Source organism: Polyergus mexicanus, unplaced genomic scaffold, assembly GCF_030449975.1.
Source record: "Polyergus mexicanus isolate NDT 795.1 unplaced genomic scaffold, iyPolMexi1.0 SCAF_16, whole genome shotgun sequence".
Lineage (NCBI taxonomy): Eukaryota > Metazoa > Arthropoda > Insecta > Hymenoptera > Formicidae > Polyergus > Polyergus mexicanus.
Window position 1 is genome coordinate 4,617,868 of NW_027223336.1, and position 16,997 is coordinate 4,634,864.

Consider the following 16,997-nt stretch of genomic DNA (forward strand, 5'->3'; position numbering starts at 1 on the left):
ATTACCAGCTGACTTGGAATCCTGCGCGTATATTCACTTGGATAGAAGATAGCAAGGATGCAAAAATGCAGTTCGACCATGCAATTGCAGTGGCGCAGGCGCATAGGATTCCTGTAGTTGTAGTTCTTTGACAGATATTTCAACACGCATTGATATGAAATGACAATTTTTCGTTACTCTTTTTATTCATCATCCCTTAATATTTCGTATATTTTTAGCAAAATGTAAAAATCAGTAATGGTTCTATAAAAAATAAGAAAAAAATAAGAAAGATTACATAAAGAGTAAATATTTGTGCAAAATAATAATGACAACAATATGATAATAAGAATAATATAAAAGAATAACTTTCAAGTAAAAAGACAGGTAAAATTAAATTATTGTAACATGTGTTTCGAGCGATTAGTATCATTAACATCAAAATCCCATTCATCATTTCATATCACTATCAATGTTTGCTCATTTACAGTTGGCATTTCTCATTAAATGTATCGTAAAGATTTGTGTATTCCGTCATTGAATTTTAAACCATGTGGCGATACTGTCTCAAGACGGAGTCTCTTCACGGTTATTCGTGGCTACTCGTAAAATGATTTCATCGAGGGAGGTAAATGGCGCGTGCGTCCCTGGCGCGTCTTCGTCCTCTTGGTCGCGCCATAAAAAAACGTCCCGCCGCTCAGGAACGGCCGTATAAATTACGGATGCAGTCGCGACGGATTTTTGTTCCTGCACATACCGGGAACCGCATACCTGACCAACGTCACATCACGAGACAGCGGAGCGAGGATGTTTGATATTGCGCGCGCGAGCGAGCCTTCCTTCACCAGCCCGGGCCTTCCTCAGCGAGAAGCCGACTCTATAAATAGGATATCCGGTCGCTCGCTAATTATACACGCCTATGCGCGCCCATTCGCCGAATGGCGAATCCGCGCGAAAGACGCCCAGAATTTTCTCAATCGATGAATCGAGAGAATCTTATTTCCGCGTGTTTCCTTACGTCTCGTATCTCCCTCTTAAGCGGGCAGCACACACTTTTGCATTTATTAATTGGTCCATTTCCTTGGAGGACCAGAAAAACAGATAAGAGAAGGTTACAGGAAAGCTATGGTGGCGATGAAGAACACATGGAGCATAGGAGAGAGAATTTTCAGAAAAGATTACGGAAGAAGAATGAAAATGTTTAATGCACTAATGAACAGCGTAGCATTATATGGGGCGGAGGTGCGGGGTTGGTACAGAGACGAAAGGATGGATAGGATACAGAGAAAGTATGTGAAATGGATTCTGGGTCTGGAGAAAGTAACACCCAATCATATTCTGGAGGATGAATGTAAATTGATAAATATTAGTTTGAGAAGTATAAAGAGAGCGGTAAGGTATGAAGAAAAAGCTAGAACTTCGGACAAGAAGATAATTAAAGACTGCATGATAGAGATGGATAAAAGGATCGGAGAAAGAGAAGTCAGCAGATGGGAGAGAAAGAGATGGGGGACACTGGACTGGGCTGGAATAAGTGAGCGAGAATTGAAGAAAATAAGGGAAGAGGAGAATGGAGAAACAGCAGAGGAGAAGATTGGGAAGGGCATAATGGAAAGAATAGAGGAAGAGAGAACTAAGAAGATAGAGGAATCAAGGTACAATGAGTTATACAAGGAAATCAGAGGAGACACGATCCCAAAATACTTAGAGGACAGGAGTATGATAGCAAGATTTAGGACAGGGAATGAGATGAATGCGAGACTACATTGGATGAAACAGAAAGATAAGATGTGTAGGATATGCGGAGAAAAAGAGGAAAAGGTAGAGCATGTTATATATGAATGCATGGGGACAATAAGTATAAGACAGAACTTATTTGACGAGGAAGGAAAAGGACTAGAACAAATGAAGGAAATAGTAGAAAGAAGAAAAGAGGTAGAGAGACGAAGGGAAGAGGAGGCAAGGAGGGAAGATTAATAGGCATAAGGAAGATATATAGAACAGATTAATTATAAAGGGCCGTGCAAAAAGAAAAGCAAAGACTGTAATATTTCCCAGACAGCACAAAACATCCTCAGGATCATCCTGAATATGTCCAGGACGGTTCAGGACATTTGTAGGATGTTTGAAGATATATTATTATAAAAATATTTATAAAAATTTAATATGCATACATAATTATTTTTAGTTGTGTCGGCTATTTAATATAATTTAGAAATCTTAAGTATTATAATAAGTATTAATGTCCTATAAATGTCCACTGGATAACCCCTGGATGTCTGTAGGATATATCTGCCCTGTCTATTATATTGGATGTCTTTTGGATTTCCAGAGGACATATACATGTGCAATTAATTGTTAACGTTAATTTCGTTTAATATTAATAATTGAATTTGATGCGCACATTTTCATATATCGAAAATTATTATTTATTTAATATTTCATGAGAAATGTTACTGTTCGCAACATTCCAAAAATTTTACAAACAATAGTATTCAACCGCTAGTTCGTTGGTTTACCGCTATGCGACACGCGAACTCGTATTTGAGATTTGGTTATGAGAATTATATAAAGCTTGCAAAGAGCAACTGACAGGAAATTACAAATGTAATTATTTTCTATCAGTTCAATTTCTGATACAATCCCAACATAGGGAATTCAGATACTGGATTGTTTAGAAAATATTACACAACTCAAACCTGGGAGCCAAACCTAAAATATTCATGTACAGCACAAAAGCCTCAAATATTAAAGAACGGTGAACTATTTTTAATATTAGATTTTTAATATTGGCAGTAAATAACAAAACATAATTTTAATTTATATTTAAATTTTAAAATTTGCTCCTTGAAACATACGAAAAATATCCCTAACATATCCTATAAAAATCCTTAGGATGTTCCACAGGATTTCCCTGGATTCTCCAGAGGTTAATATACGGTTATCATTTACTCTTCCTCAGGACATCCAGAGGAGATCTGAGGATTACAATGGGATATCCTGAGGATATCCTACATGTATGTCCTGGATGCCCTTTGGACGTCCTAAGGACATCCTTGTGCTGTCTGGGTTAGGTTAAATTGAAATGAATATTTATTTATATTATATTATGTTTACGTTTACGTTTATATTTATATCGAGTTTTTGATTTTGATTCGAATTTTAATTTAACGGTTAATGTAATAATGTAAAGAGCAATGAGCAAAGAATTTAGAAATAAGAATCGAATGTAAACTGGAAGCCATCCTAAGCCGAAAGGAAAGGATTAATAAATACATACATTAATTGGTCCATTTCCTTATGCATAAGGAAATGGACCAATCAATTTCCTTATGCTTATGATCGTGCAAAAGTGTATGCTCCCCGCTTTATCCTTGGAACGCCGTCGTAACAGAAAGGATAACGGCTCGATCGTGTGAGAGGACGATATATCCTACGGTCAATATTGCTGCGAAGCGGCAGGTCGCATTCCTCTCTTCGGACCAAGAAAATTACTGCCCGTAAAAAATGGAATATAGTTAATCGCTCATCGGAGCGTCTTAAGATTCGGTTAGCATGATACAAAAGAAATGAAAAGAAAAGAATCTTGACGCTAATTGGATGCCCATGGCTAATTGCCGTGGTGAAATAATCAATGACAATTTTTTCCTGAGTCACTCTCAAGCATAATTAATAAAAAGTACTATGTTATCGAACTTAAGAATATATGTAATAATTCTTATTGATGTAAGAGGCATATTTTTCGAATCGATGTAATATTTTAGTTTTACAGTGTATATTTTTATACACGATTCTTTATAACCGTATAAATAATCATCAAAATAGAGTATCTACAAATATTTTAGTACGTATATAAATACCTGCATGTAAATACTTGAAAAAACGTGAATTCCATCGTAGATTTCATTTAATTAATTTGTATTTTCGATGCTACAGTTTTACTTCTAGTGAACGAGTGAAAAAACACAAATTCATCATGGACGCGATCAAGAAGAAGATGCAGGGCATGAAGCTGGAGAAGGACAACGCGATGGATCGCGCGTTGCTCTGCGAACAGCAAGCTCGCGACGCTAATGCACGAGCTGAAAAGGTACAAATACTGCTTAAGAAAATAATTTATTCAACTTTTATTCATTTATGCAAACAAATGTACATTAATTTAAACAATGCCTTCCTAAAATAATTGCGATCAAAAAAGTAAAATAGTAAAATGATGTTCACTTACACAGGCTGAGGAAGAGGCTCGCGCTCTCCAAAAGAAGATCCAAACCATTGAGAACGAGCTTGATCAAACTCAGGAAGCTCTTATGCAGGTCAACGCAAAATTGGAAGAGAAAGACAAGGCTCTGCAAAATGTAAGTCAAGCAAACATTATTATTTTGTTACTCGGCAAACGAAAAAGTGTTCAGTATTGTTGCCCAATCTATTCTACGCTCAAGCGAGAAATAAATTTCATCTATAAATTTATTTTAGTTTATAGTAATCACGAAGATAAAATATTTGTATGATAAACGATTCTTATTTTCTGATATTCTGATATATTCGCAAACATTCTGTACACGAGACATGAATTGCCTCCATCAGATTATTTATACAGCATTATTAATATGAAATTCGGAGGACATTCAAAGAATTATAAATCTTTGAAAATGTAAAGAGAGATATATGATTTTCGCGTTTCACATTTGTATTCGTGCGAGAGATCCACAAACGAGATAAAACATTCTCGCTTAGCAAAATCTAATTTCGTACTAGATAATTAAACCAATACGTGTAAGATAATATTATACAAACAAATCTGAATTCGTGCGTTAAATGTTGAGAAATCTCATAGAATCGAACAGAGGACTTCTTGATCTGAGGTCTTCCCAAAGTTAGCCCCCCCCCCCCCCCCTCCCACTTTGACTATTGGGAATTTTGTTTACCAGTTTGTTTGATGGTTGATTGGTATTTGTTTGGTATCGCATTCACAAAACGTTTAGTAACTCTCCGTTTTTTTTTAAGAAATCGTCAACAAATTTTTAATCTTTCTTTAGCCCTTTCACTTTTGACAGTTGGGAATTTTTTTTTTAAAAACAGATTTTCCAACAGTCAAAATGGGTGGGGGGGGGGGGAGGGGGCTAACTTTGGGGAAATTTGACCGAGTCACAAGGAAACGCAGCGCAGCATCTGCTGCGGTCCAAATTACCGACAATTTCATAATACAAGCGCGCACTGATCGATGGCGCCACTAAGCTCGCGCAAGCGCAATCTTTGCCGAAAGAGCGGCGCGTCCACTTGTCCTTTACCAACAAACAGCACAGCTCGTGATACACGTAACTTCCGCGTCGTCCGCTCGGAAAACTTCGGATCTCCCTACCCGCGTCGCTGAACCGCGGCGGTGGGGGCTTTGCTCTCGATCGCTGTACGCGCGAGCGAGACAGAAACACAGTGCGCCCAGTGCACGGCGTGGTTCAGCGCGTTACGTTTCTCCTGCGTGGCGCGTGTGGGTGAGACGATATCACACCGGCACACTGTACGACGTGACGCGGGGAAAAACGTGCGCCGTGATCAGTGACAGACAAAATGGCGGAGTGCCTGATGTAGTGGTAGTAGAGCGGTGCGTATCGCGCAGACTACGTCAACGTGTGCGACGTAAGGGGGAGGGGGGAGGACGGAGGGATTAGATGTAAGAGAGCCCGACAACAGCTGGTCGGTAACCATGGAACGGACGCTCTCGACGACAACGAGACGTCGCGGTCATCAGCATCATCCGCGACACACGACGCGTCGACGTCTCGACGCTTCCAGCAGAGGACCCGCGCAGTGTGGCCCTGCTGGTACCATCAAAGACACCACAGACGACGAGACGTCGCTCGCCGGGATGACAGTCGACGCGATCGACTGTCGTCTTGGTGCCACCGAGTCCTCCTGTCCGCTCGTGTCGCGTGTCACGCTCGGCACCAGGTGGTCAACGAGGATCAGCGAGATCGAGACGAAGGATACGAGAATCCAGATCGACGAGAACAATCGTAAAGACGATGACGTTCGACAAAGGCTCGCGCAGTGTAGCCTGGACGTTCCCGCGCTCGGCGAGAGCAAGAATGCCTGCGAGAGACGCGACGAGACGACGAGCAAGAAGAAGGAGTCCCCTCGATCTAGCGGAGAAAAGGCTCCCGACGATCGCGAGAGCGATCCTCGGAGTAAGAGCAACTCGCCCGAGCCCGAGCACGCGGTCGCGAGAGCTCGCGGTGACGGGAACTCCGACGACGAGTCGGCCAACGTCGAGGAGGACCCGGAATTAGCTGAGTTGGCTAAGCTACGTTGTCCCAGCGAGCGAGCGGAGGTCCAGGCCGAAAGGGAGGCCCGCAGACGGAAGAGATGCGCCGATTATCCTGGGCTCGCCTTCGGCTGCTCCATATTCTCCAGCGACACGATGATGAAGTTCAATTTGATAAAGAACGAACTGCAGAATATCATGGGCAATCAGCTGAAGCGGGTCAGTATCGCGTACGTCGTAAGACGATGAATGACAATGTGCGGCCGATAAACGGCCGGTAGGTAGGTAGGTAGGTAAACGCGATCAAGGTCGTCACGTGGCGAGACCTTGATAGCACTGGTCAAGAGGTCCTCAGGGTCGCGTGCGATAACGTGGATTCAGCGAAAACCCTCTGAAATCGAAAAGACTTAATTTTCTTTTCTCGAATATTTTCGTCGAAATTGATTCCTGAAAGTTTGATAAAATACGATGACTTATTCTCTTGAGAAAGATTAATCGAAAAGTCAACGCTGATGAAACATGAACGAAAAGGCAGTAAATAACAAAATATTGGAATATGATATAAATAATTCGATTTTATCCATTAGATGTTAAATTAAAATTATTTATTACACTTTCTATTATCTCGAATATTTACATTATCTCACCTAAAGTAGAGATAATTTATTCGAACGATATGCGAAATATTCGACTTTATTTGAGTGCGATATAAATATTCGAGATGAGATAAAAACTGCAATAAATAACTATAATCTAACGGGATAACGAATAACTGTTTAACGCGAAACAAAAATTCGAGTGACAGATGAATATTTTGGTACTCAAATATAGAAAAATTTTCCCTCACACTTTTCTAAATAAAATCTAATTAAAGGTAAAAAAACGTAATGATATAAATTTCTCTTAATTCCGAAAAAAAAGATTTAGTTTGTCAAATTGTAAAGTACTTAATTTAGTTTCTTACTATCTTGTACCACTTTTTGGTTATTCGATTCTTTAGTTATTATTTGATCGATATCAAGACAATCTAGATACAAGATATCAATTTGATTCCGGATCATTAATCGCAATAATTAATATTCACCTCTATTAAGCTAGCAGGACCAAATCAGCAGAATCAAACTGGACCTATCAGATTATTTAGTACCCATTTTGTACTAATTTGTACCAATAATAATAATTTTGTACCTTGTGCCATTTTCAAAAAAACCGTGGCGCTGCTACCATCAAATTAAGCTAGCAGGACCAAACTAAAACAAAACAAAAAAATAAAAATAAGACCAGAAATAGAAAGGGCTGAATTTGTACTAATTTGTACCACTCAAATAAACTCAATATATTTAGCCCTTATGCTTAAAACAACCCCCAATTGAATTTAGCCCAATTAAGCTCAAGAGTAAAGTACTCTTTCCAATCAGCAGAATCAATCGCTACTTACACACTGGACGCGGCATAATTTGTACCGCCAAAATGTGAAGTTTCAAATTTTGTACCCCCGCCGTTCCTTCGAAAACTACCCCCGACTTCTATCTGTCTCAAAAGTAAAGTACCCTTCGCGACGAGCAGAATCAATCACTACTTGTACACACAACGCGACATAATTCGTACCATCAAAATCTAAAGTTTCAGATTTTGTACCCCGTTTTTTTTTTTATTATGTTTTTCATGTAGTTTTTCGTTCACAAACACATACATACACATCCTCATGCATACCCGTATACATGCAAGTACGTATGTTTATTTCAATACCTTTATACGTAGAATCATTAAAAAAATTTAGAATAAATTCATTACTGAAAAACATAATAAAAAAAAAACAGGGTACAAAATCTGAAACTTTAGATTTTGATGGTACGAATTATGTCGCGTTGTGTGTACAAGTAGCGATTGATTCTGCTCGTGGCGATAGGTATTTTACTCTTGAGACTGAGATGGGTCGGGGGTAGTTTTCGAAGGAACGGCGGGGGTACAAAATTTGAAACTTCACATTTTGGCGGTACAAATTATGCCGCGTCCAGTGTGTAAGTAGCGATTGATTCTGCTGATTGGAAAGAGTACTTTACTCTTGAGCTTAATAGGGCTAAATTCAATTGGGGGTTGTTTTAAGCATAAGGGCTAAATATATTGAGTTTATTTGGGTGGTACAAATTAGTACAAATTCAGCCCTTTCTATTTCTGGTCTTATTTTTATTTTTTTGTTTTGTTTTAGTTTGGTCCTGCTAGCTTAATTTGATGGTAGCATCGCCACGGTTTTTTTGAAAATGGCACGAGGTACAAAATTATTATTATTGGTACAAATTAGTACAAAATGGGTACTAAATAATCTGATAGGTCCAGTTTGATTCTGCTGATTTGGTCCTGCTAGCTTAATAGAGGTTTAATATTCGCGTTTTTCGCTTTTCCTCAATATTCTAGAGATATAAACCAATTCATAAATAAATCAAAATTTCATCAGGAGAAACACCTCGGGCGATAGCCAAGAGAGTTCCTAGAAAGGTTAACGATGCGTTAGTTAGTACATACAAGATCCTCTTGGCGACGAGCAGCATTTATTATTAGGGTTACTGAACGGGGACAATGGATTACGCGCACATGATTCTCGTGCTCAATACACCGGTAGAAAGTTGTCGTAAATTAGATAATGCATCATGCACTGTGTCTGTTCTAACTCGAAAGAACTTGTCAGATTATTTCCCATACAGCACCGCAAGATTGCAACAACATTGCAGCAACATTTTTCTGCAAGATTGCAACATTGCAGAAACATTACGAAATGTTGCTGCAACGTTGTTATGATATTGCAGCAACAGTAAAATGTCCACTTACAGAAATATTGTAATATAATATTGCAGCAACATAGCAATATAATATATATGCAATAATACTTTATGTATATTTATCGACATAATATCTTTAACATATGAAAAAAATAATAAGAAATTAGGCATATAAGAATCAGGATTTAGTGTGTATATAGAGTTTCTATAATAATAACGAAATTATAAATTGCAAATTTTTCGGTACACATTCGACTTCCTTCAGTGACAAAGAATATCTAAGAGAAATAAGAAAAAACTCAATTTGCAATTTTGTAAATTCACAATCTCTTTGTATCCGAAATATTCAGATATGCAAAAAGATTGTGGTGGATGTACGCATAGAAGTTTTTTCACATCTCTCTTTTGTCTTCATATAATCTCAAAATTTATTTATTAAAATCTGAAGTATCTTGCATGTTAAAAAATTATTATCAAATTTTTGGTTTTATATTAGAATGGAAACCATTAAAAGAATTCTTAGTCCAATGTCTGAGTCACCTGTGTTGGGGTTATATCATACAATTTAAGCTAATAAAAATAGTTATTATATCTTTAATCTTTTTAGTCGCTCTTTGTAAACTTTATATAATCGTCGTGACTAAAAATTAAATGCGGAATAGATAGCGCAATATGCGCCGCATAGCGGTAAACGAATGAACTAGCGATTATCGAATACTTTCTTTGGAATATTTTTGGAATGTTGCTGTAACATTACTAAAGTTATATTGTAAAATAATGTCTTTGTAATATTTCTGCAACATTAAACTACAATATGCAATATTGCAATATTGCAGCAATATTGTTGCAAACTTTAGTGCTGTATAGGTTGTTTCACATCAACGTTTATTTAATTTTACGAAACTTTTTCTGTTATGGTGGTTAATACCAGAGTTGGGAACGTTACTTTATAAAAGTGACTCGTTACCGTTATCGTTACTTTCTTTGAAAAGTAACTCGTTACCGTTACTCGTAACCAATTTTAAAAAGTAGCTCGTTACCGTTACCGTTACTCAAAAACTAACGAATCGTTACTATTTCCGTTACTTTGTTTATAATATATTAATTCGATACTATATAATATATTAATATTAAATTAGTATATTATAATTAATACTAATATAATACATGAATTCTTAATATTAATATAGAAATACCAAGTTTACATTTTTATACTTCTTTATTAATTTATAATATATATAAACTATACAATAAACTATATAATAATATAAATTCTTAATCTCTTAAGGTAAATCACAATCTTTTCTTTATCAAATAAATTTTATCAATATGTTTTATTTATTTTTAAGAGAAATTGATGCTCTACGGTATCATCATTTAGATGACATCTTTGCGGCTTTAATATAAGGAGACGATTGATTGGCTATGGCATTCTTATCATGCGTAACGCGTTGACGCGTTCTATGTTCCAGAGCTATTAGTCAAAAACAAAGTAACGATAGAAGTAACTGTTAAAATCGTTACTGGTTAATGAAAAAATATAACGGCGTTACCGTTACCGTTATAGAAAAGTAACGCCGTTACCGATCCGTTACCAAAAAAAAGTAATTGTAACGGTAACGGCGTTACAAGTAACGCGTTACTTCCCAACCCTGGTTAATACGTCATATGAGCTTTCTCAAAAGCCAAATTGCTCAACCTCTTTTTTTGTAAATTTGGCATGATTAATGCTCCGATACTAAAATTAAGAATTTACAAAAACTGGTGTCATATTCAGTTTGTCATCTGAGAGATATATATCATATATTTTGTCTCTACTTTAGTTTCAAGTTTTGTTTTCTGCTAGATAATACACATCGCATATTGAATCCAAATTCAAAAAAGGCTGTTCGTTTTCTCTGCATTTCTTCTTGGAGTAGAAATCGATACGTCATAACGTCTCATATCGTATCAATTATAATTCAAGCATAAACGTTTTATTCAGTTCCTCTACTACCGTATAAAGCATCACGTATTATGAATCCTGATTTGAACATGACGTCAATTTACTCGTTGCAATTGTTTTCGTAGTTCTCTTTGCGCAATCAAAATTCGTATGCGATGCCATATTTTATTAGTTATTGTTTATAAAAAAATTTGATATTATATTTATTAAAAATTAATAACTATTATCAAAGAATATATTATACAATTTATATGAATAATTAATTGAGACGAACATCATTCGATCACGCATCCATTTTCTTAGAAATATCTTTTTGGAAATTATACTTGACACTAGGAAAACTTTCTCTATCGGATTTTATCAATTTTTTTCTAATTATATATAAGTTTCTCTAAAAAATGAACAGGTCATCATCTATTTTTGATTCTAGAAGAATGTAAAGTAGTTAATAATAGCTGGAATTGAAGAAAGTCAGAACAAAAATATCTCTCTCGCTTGCGTCAATAGCTGTATTAAAGCATATCAACCGCATATAATGGGGTACACCGCATTACGGTATATCGAATCATAGGATATTGACAGGTATTATATGATGCTTCGATGCCATCCGGGATCGTGACACTAATCCTTCTTATAGTGCATAAAACCAGTCAAGAAAAAAAAAAATAACGGTAAAGAGAAGATAAAAAAAGATCACTTTATTTATAATGTTTGGGTAATTCTTTATCGAGAAATATTCTGTTTCTTGACTTGAAAATCTTGTTAAAACGTTAAATGTTTATGTTCATCAACGAACTCTGTATTTTTTATCCCGAGAATCAAATTTATTCTAATAATCTCTTCTTATTCTCTTGCCGATAATATCCTGTTAAATAAAATCTCGACGATGATTGACACTTCTTACTGATCGCCATCATCGGATAATGGGAACCGACGATCCCCTACGGGATGTTCCTCTCGACGATGCTTCCGTCGTTCCTTTTTTTCGGGGCCCCACCCTTTCACATACAAGTTCGGCGCGCCTGCACGGCATAACACGCAATTCGTCAACATTCTAAAAATACATTATACACGGCCGTGATCCAGCAAGCAAGAGACTTTTATTCGGGACTACGAGATCGGATTGCGTAAGCTCTCGCGGAGTCTGTGTCTGTGAATAAATCCGGTACGTTATATGCACGAAAACGCATCGTTGAAAATCAGCTCTAGTGCAAAACGCCTACGCGATCTCAAGAATATTGAATATAGGACAATTCTATTTCGCATTTCGCGAGCGAAAATCTTCCAGTTTCTGTATCATATATTTTTTTTTAAATTAATTAAAATTATCGGATGCTAAGATTATTACTGTTTTATTAATTTTTTTTGGTAGGATATCGAGATTATTATTATATTTTATTTTTGGGGAATGTGAATATATATATATATATATATATATATATATATATATATATATATATATCATTGAATGCTAACCACGTTTTATTCGGATATAAAAATGTGAAAAATGCAAGCATCTATTCTAATTATACTTTCTGTATTCGCGTTTAAGTTTGTAAGCCAATTTCATGCATTCATTTTTCACATCTTCATCATTGACAAAATGCGTGTTTTTTTTTGTTTTTTTTTTTAAGAGCGTCGAACTTCTATGCATGACGATACAATTTCTCTCTCTCTCTCTCTCTCTCTCTCACACTGTTGGAAAAATACGTGAAGTCATTTAGAAGATAAATTAGAAAATTTTTGGACACATCACGCACACTCAGCTTCAACTTTGTACCCTCAGATTTCTACCTGTTTGGAAAGTTGAAAGTTTGTTTTTGTATAATAGAGTCCTTTAAAAAAAAAATTTTCAAACAGATAGAAATCACCTTGTATTTCAATCCTATTTTCTCTCTTAGAATTTCTCAGTTAATATATTTTTAGTATAGCTTCACGTATTTTTTCAATAACGTAGGGAATCGCTGTATTGTATGGTAGAAGTTTGATATCCTCCGAATAAAAATTCTGACACGTTTCAATCGAATATCTTCTTGGCAATTTCCACAGACAAGATCATGCCACGATCAACATAGTCGAATTTTACACGCATTTGTATACTTAACGGATTTTCAATCAATAGACATTTTTGAAAATGAGTAATAATCTCAAAATATACAGTAACAATGAAACGTTTAAGATTTGCTACTGAGATGTGAGTTAAGTTGAGGCTGCGCGTTTCAGTCCATGTGGCAACATTAGTATATTCTATTTTTGAAACTTCCCTGGTATATCTTTCAAGCAATCCCTCTGACGACGCAGCCCGCTGTTCGAGGAATCGTGCCTTAAAATATTGCATTAAAGGATAAAAAAAGTATCAATAATCAAAGACGCATCAGCGTCTTTAATCGAAAACACCCTTTTATCCCCATACTTGATGCGGGAATTTGGAACGCGCGCTAATTTCGCGCGATAATCTTTGCAGATCTTTTTCATTGCTATTCCTCGTTCTCTTATCGACTTTGCTCGCGATTTTTCGCTATTTCGATACGCTACCATCTACGATCGTTGTGCACGGTTTACGACAAATGAATGTTCTTTCTTCGTCAGGTGAAAGCCAAGATAACGTTCGCGATCATGCAATGTTTTGCGAATTGCTGTATAGGTCTATTCCTTCCAGCTGCGTCTTTACAAATTGTTTGCTTTGTAAATTAAAAGAAGGAAGAAATCAACTAGAAAAGCAACTGGAAAGAACAGACTTATAAATAAATAAATTATAAAACGGTACATCACAATTTGTCGCACACAACATGATTGGATCGATGCCAAGTCGAATACCAAAGAAACAGATGAGCACACATTCCTTGTCGGATTCTTGCATTAATAAAATTTACAATCGGAATTAAAACAATGCGTGGAATAAAATATCTGTTTATGTGAAGTTATATCAAGTGGATTAATTTGATTTCGCGGATATCTTTCTCATAAAAGTATAATAAAAAATGTTACGTAAACAACGAGACGCGTTAAAACGAAAGAGATTATTGTATAAAGATAATAATCTGTATTAATTATGAAGCATTATGAAATTAATATCGTGTGTAGTAATGTTCGGAATTATTTGACATGAAATAAACTGAAGATCTTCAAGAAAAGAAATTTCGTGAATCGTATAGAAAGATAAATATTATTTTATACATTATAATTATATAGAAATCTTATATAAATTTTTTTTAAAAAAAGTATTTAATTTTTTCCATCAAAATATGTAAGAAATTGTAGCAATTATATGAAATTAAAAACTAAATTAAGATTAATTTGAATTATACGAAATTTATCAAAAATATAATTCGCGATAACAGATACTAATTACGATCGTGTGCATGTTGCAACTTCAATTAAAGATCAACGGTACATCACAAATTATGAGCTTTATACGGAATTACGCAGAAGTAGAACGGTACAATAAGGTTTCGATATAATAAGCATTATTCGTTGCATTGATAGCGCATATTGTGAAAACACGCAATTATATATATAACAAATACAATAGCAAAAGTTGCAATTGAAATTCTAGTAATACGTTTATCCCTGTACATTTCACTTCAATATATTATATATATAAACATCAGTAATGCTTATATCGTCCATTTTGCATATTTCTACAATGACGTGGATTTGCATCATATTCAATTTAATCAAAACACATGAGATATATCGTAATCGTAGTGCCGAGTGCATCGCATAAATTAGAATTGATATGAATTAAGGACATATATATAGGCTTCTCAAGATACAAAATACACTTTTCCAATGTATGTTTTACGACTTGCTTATTTATATTTTGATCATTTTTAGAAATTAGTGCACAACATTCTCTAATAAATTGTTTTTTTTTTTTTTTTTAATTTTAATCCTTATGATTATTAAGTCTTTATTTTTTCCAGTTAGCATTTAAAAATAACAATGATAATTCAAATTAGTTCTTGTGCAAAAATTAAAAAAAAAAAAAGATTATCAGAAGATTGACCGCGAAAATTTTATCCGTTTAAATTCTACTTTTGAAATGAATTTGAGTAGCTTAATACAATTGTGCGTTATCTGTTACTTATCTATATTCTGTTTCGTAATATTGCATTTCGTAATTCAAAAGTACGAAAATAACCTTGTGAATTATCTAATTGTAGCTTTACTGCGACATTAATTTTATTCATCTGTCACTTCCGTTATCATTAAACTATAGTAAAGAAGTCATATTATACACATAAACACATACTATAAGATTTTTGAATGAATATAAATATATATATTATAGATTACATCTAATGTGTTGACATAAAAATGTTTTGATAACGCCTTTATGTGAAGAAATGCGTATAATTTAGACGTCATTACACAAAGTGCCACATACTGAGTATATCAAATGCTTTTACGCGATGTCGCAACATAACCTATAAACTACAATTGTGTGTTACTGGAAGGACGGAATAATCGTGTTATAATTTCTAAAGACCTATAAATAAAGTTCCGTGAAAGCTGCTTATAAAAGGCATTCAATGTAGAATTCTACACGTGTCAATATCTTATTCGAATGACGGGCGATATATTGGAACATGCAATCTGACTAGACTGTCTCTTTACACAGCGAGAGAAGCTTGCAATTCTTGAAATACAAATATTTGAATTTCCCATTTCAAGCATGAAGCAATACATTTCTCCACTGAGAAAAAAAAGTTATTAACTTGACTAAATCCGTTCAACTGATTACCATTTTTTAAATTAAAATATTTAAATCAAATACGACATATTAAATCTAACACGACGTATATTTGACTTAAATATTTTAATTAAAAAAAATGGTTATCAATTGAAGGAATTTAGTCAAGTTAACAATTTGTTTTTCAATGCCAGATTGATCGGAAAATACATATTGAAATCGAATCTAGAAGTGAATTCGAAGTAAAGTAAAGGTATAATTGGATTATTTACTTTACACCATTAAATTATTTCGAAATGTATATCTTTGCATTGAATTTATGTTTACTTTTCTTTTATATTTACTTTTATAAAATCAAAAAAGAATTTTTTTTGAAATATTACGCACAAATCGTAAATAATAATTCTTAAGAAATTACAAATTTTATCATATAATATTTAATAGAATATAGTTTTTTAATCACAGTTTGAGTAAAAGAAAAGCAGTTATTATAATTATTAATGGCAGGTTTATTCAATACTTATAAATCATTAGAAAAACATTAAAATTTGTTGAAGTTAATCGCATAGTTGTAGAAAATGTATTACCTAAATCAATATTTTCTTTAATACTTTACATTGTAAATTTTATCTGCATAGTTATTATTCTATGCAAATCTATATAGGGTTAAAAAAAAAACCGTAATATATTTTAAGAGGATTTAGTATAAAAACAAAGTCGAAGTCTTAATAAATATGGGTCCTCAGATGAACAGTTTTTGAGATATATCTATTTTTTTTGTTTTTAATATTTTTATTTTTTTTTCATTTTTATAATTTTATTTGTTTAAAATTTTTATTTTTATTATAATTTATATAAAAAAATAATAGCTGGTGTTTAACCTTATCTTATTAGAAAAGATGTTCAAAATGACTTTTTTTCATGTCTAAGCAGACCCGGCATCTCTGCAAAAAAGAATCTCGAGTTCTTTCAAATATATCTAGATTCATTCTGATTGTGACGCAGGCTTCTTGTACATACACGATGTTTTATTGCAAATATAGGTGAATTGAGTTAAATTATGGATAAGTTAAGTTATGAGATATTGCAAATATCTCAAAAACGGTTTATTTGTCTCTTTCTGTTTATTAAGACTTTTTAAACTTGTTTTGGACCATACTAAATCCTCTTAAAATATTTTACCCTTTTCTAAAACATTCTGTATAATGTACTTTATTACAAGAGACAATACACACACATATACCACGGTAATTGAGGACAATGACCAACGTATCGGCGATTCCATTTAAAAAACCGATTCGACCGCGCAACAATTACTTTCCATGATTATCGATCCCACTA

At 34.4% G+C, this 16,997-nt stretch overlaps 1 protein-coding gene across 18 annotated transcripts in view; it reads left to right on the top strand.

Moving 5' to 3' along the window:
- Positions 1-16,997, top strand: part of Tm1 (tropomyosin 1) — a 51,383-nt gene that overhangs the window by 2,890 nt on the left and 31,496 nt on the right. For 9 of the 18 annotated variants that reach the window (XR_011447981.1, XR_011447980.1, XR_011447979.1 and 6 more), the window contains exons 2-3: positions 3,916-4,069; positions 4,209-4,334. Coding sequence is in view for 14 of the 18 variants with exons in the window: in XM_070309132.1 (XP_070165233.1) it covers positions 3,956-4,069; positions 4,209-4,334 (240 nt within the window). In the remaining 4 variants the exon portion in view is untranslated. Of the gene's footprint in view, positions 1-3,915; positions 4,070-4,208; positions 4,335-5,409; positions 6,458-16,997 lie in introns of those variants that run through there. The other 9 variants (XM_070309121.1, XM_070309122.1, XR_011447978.1 and 6 more) reach the window with 7 other exon arrangements.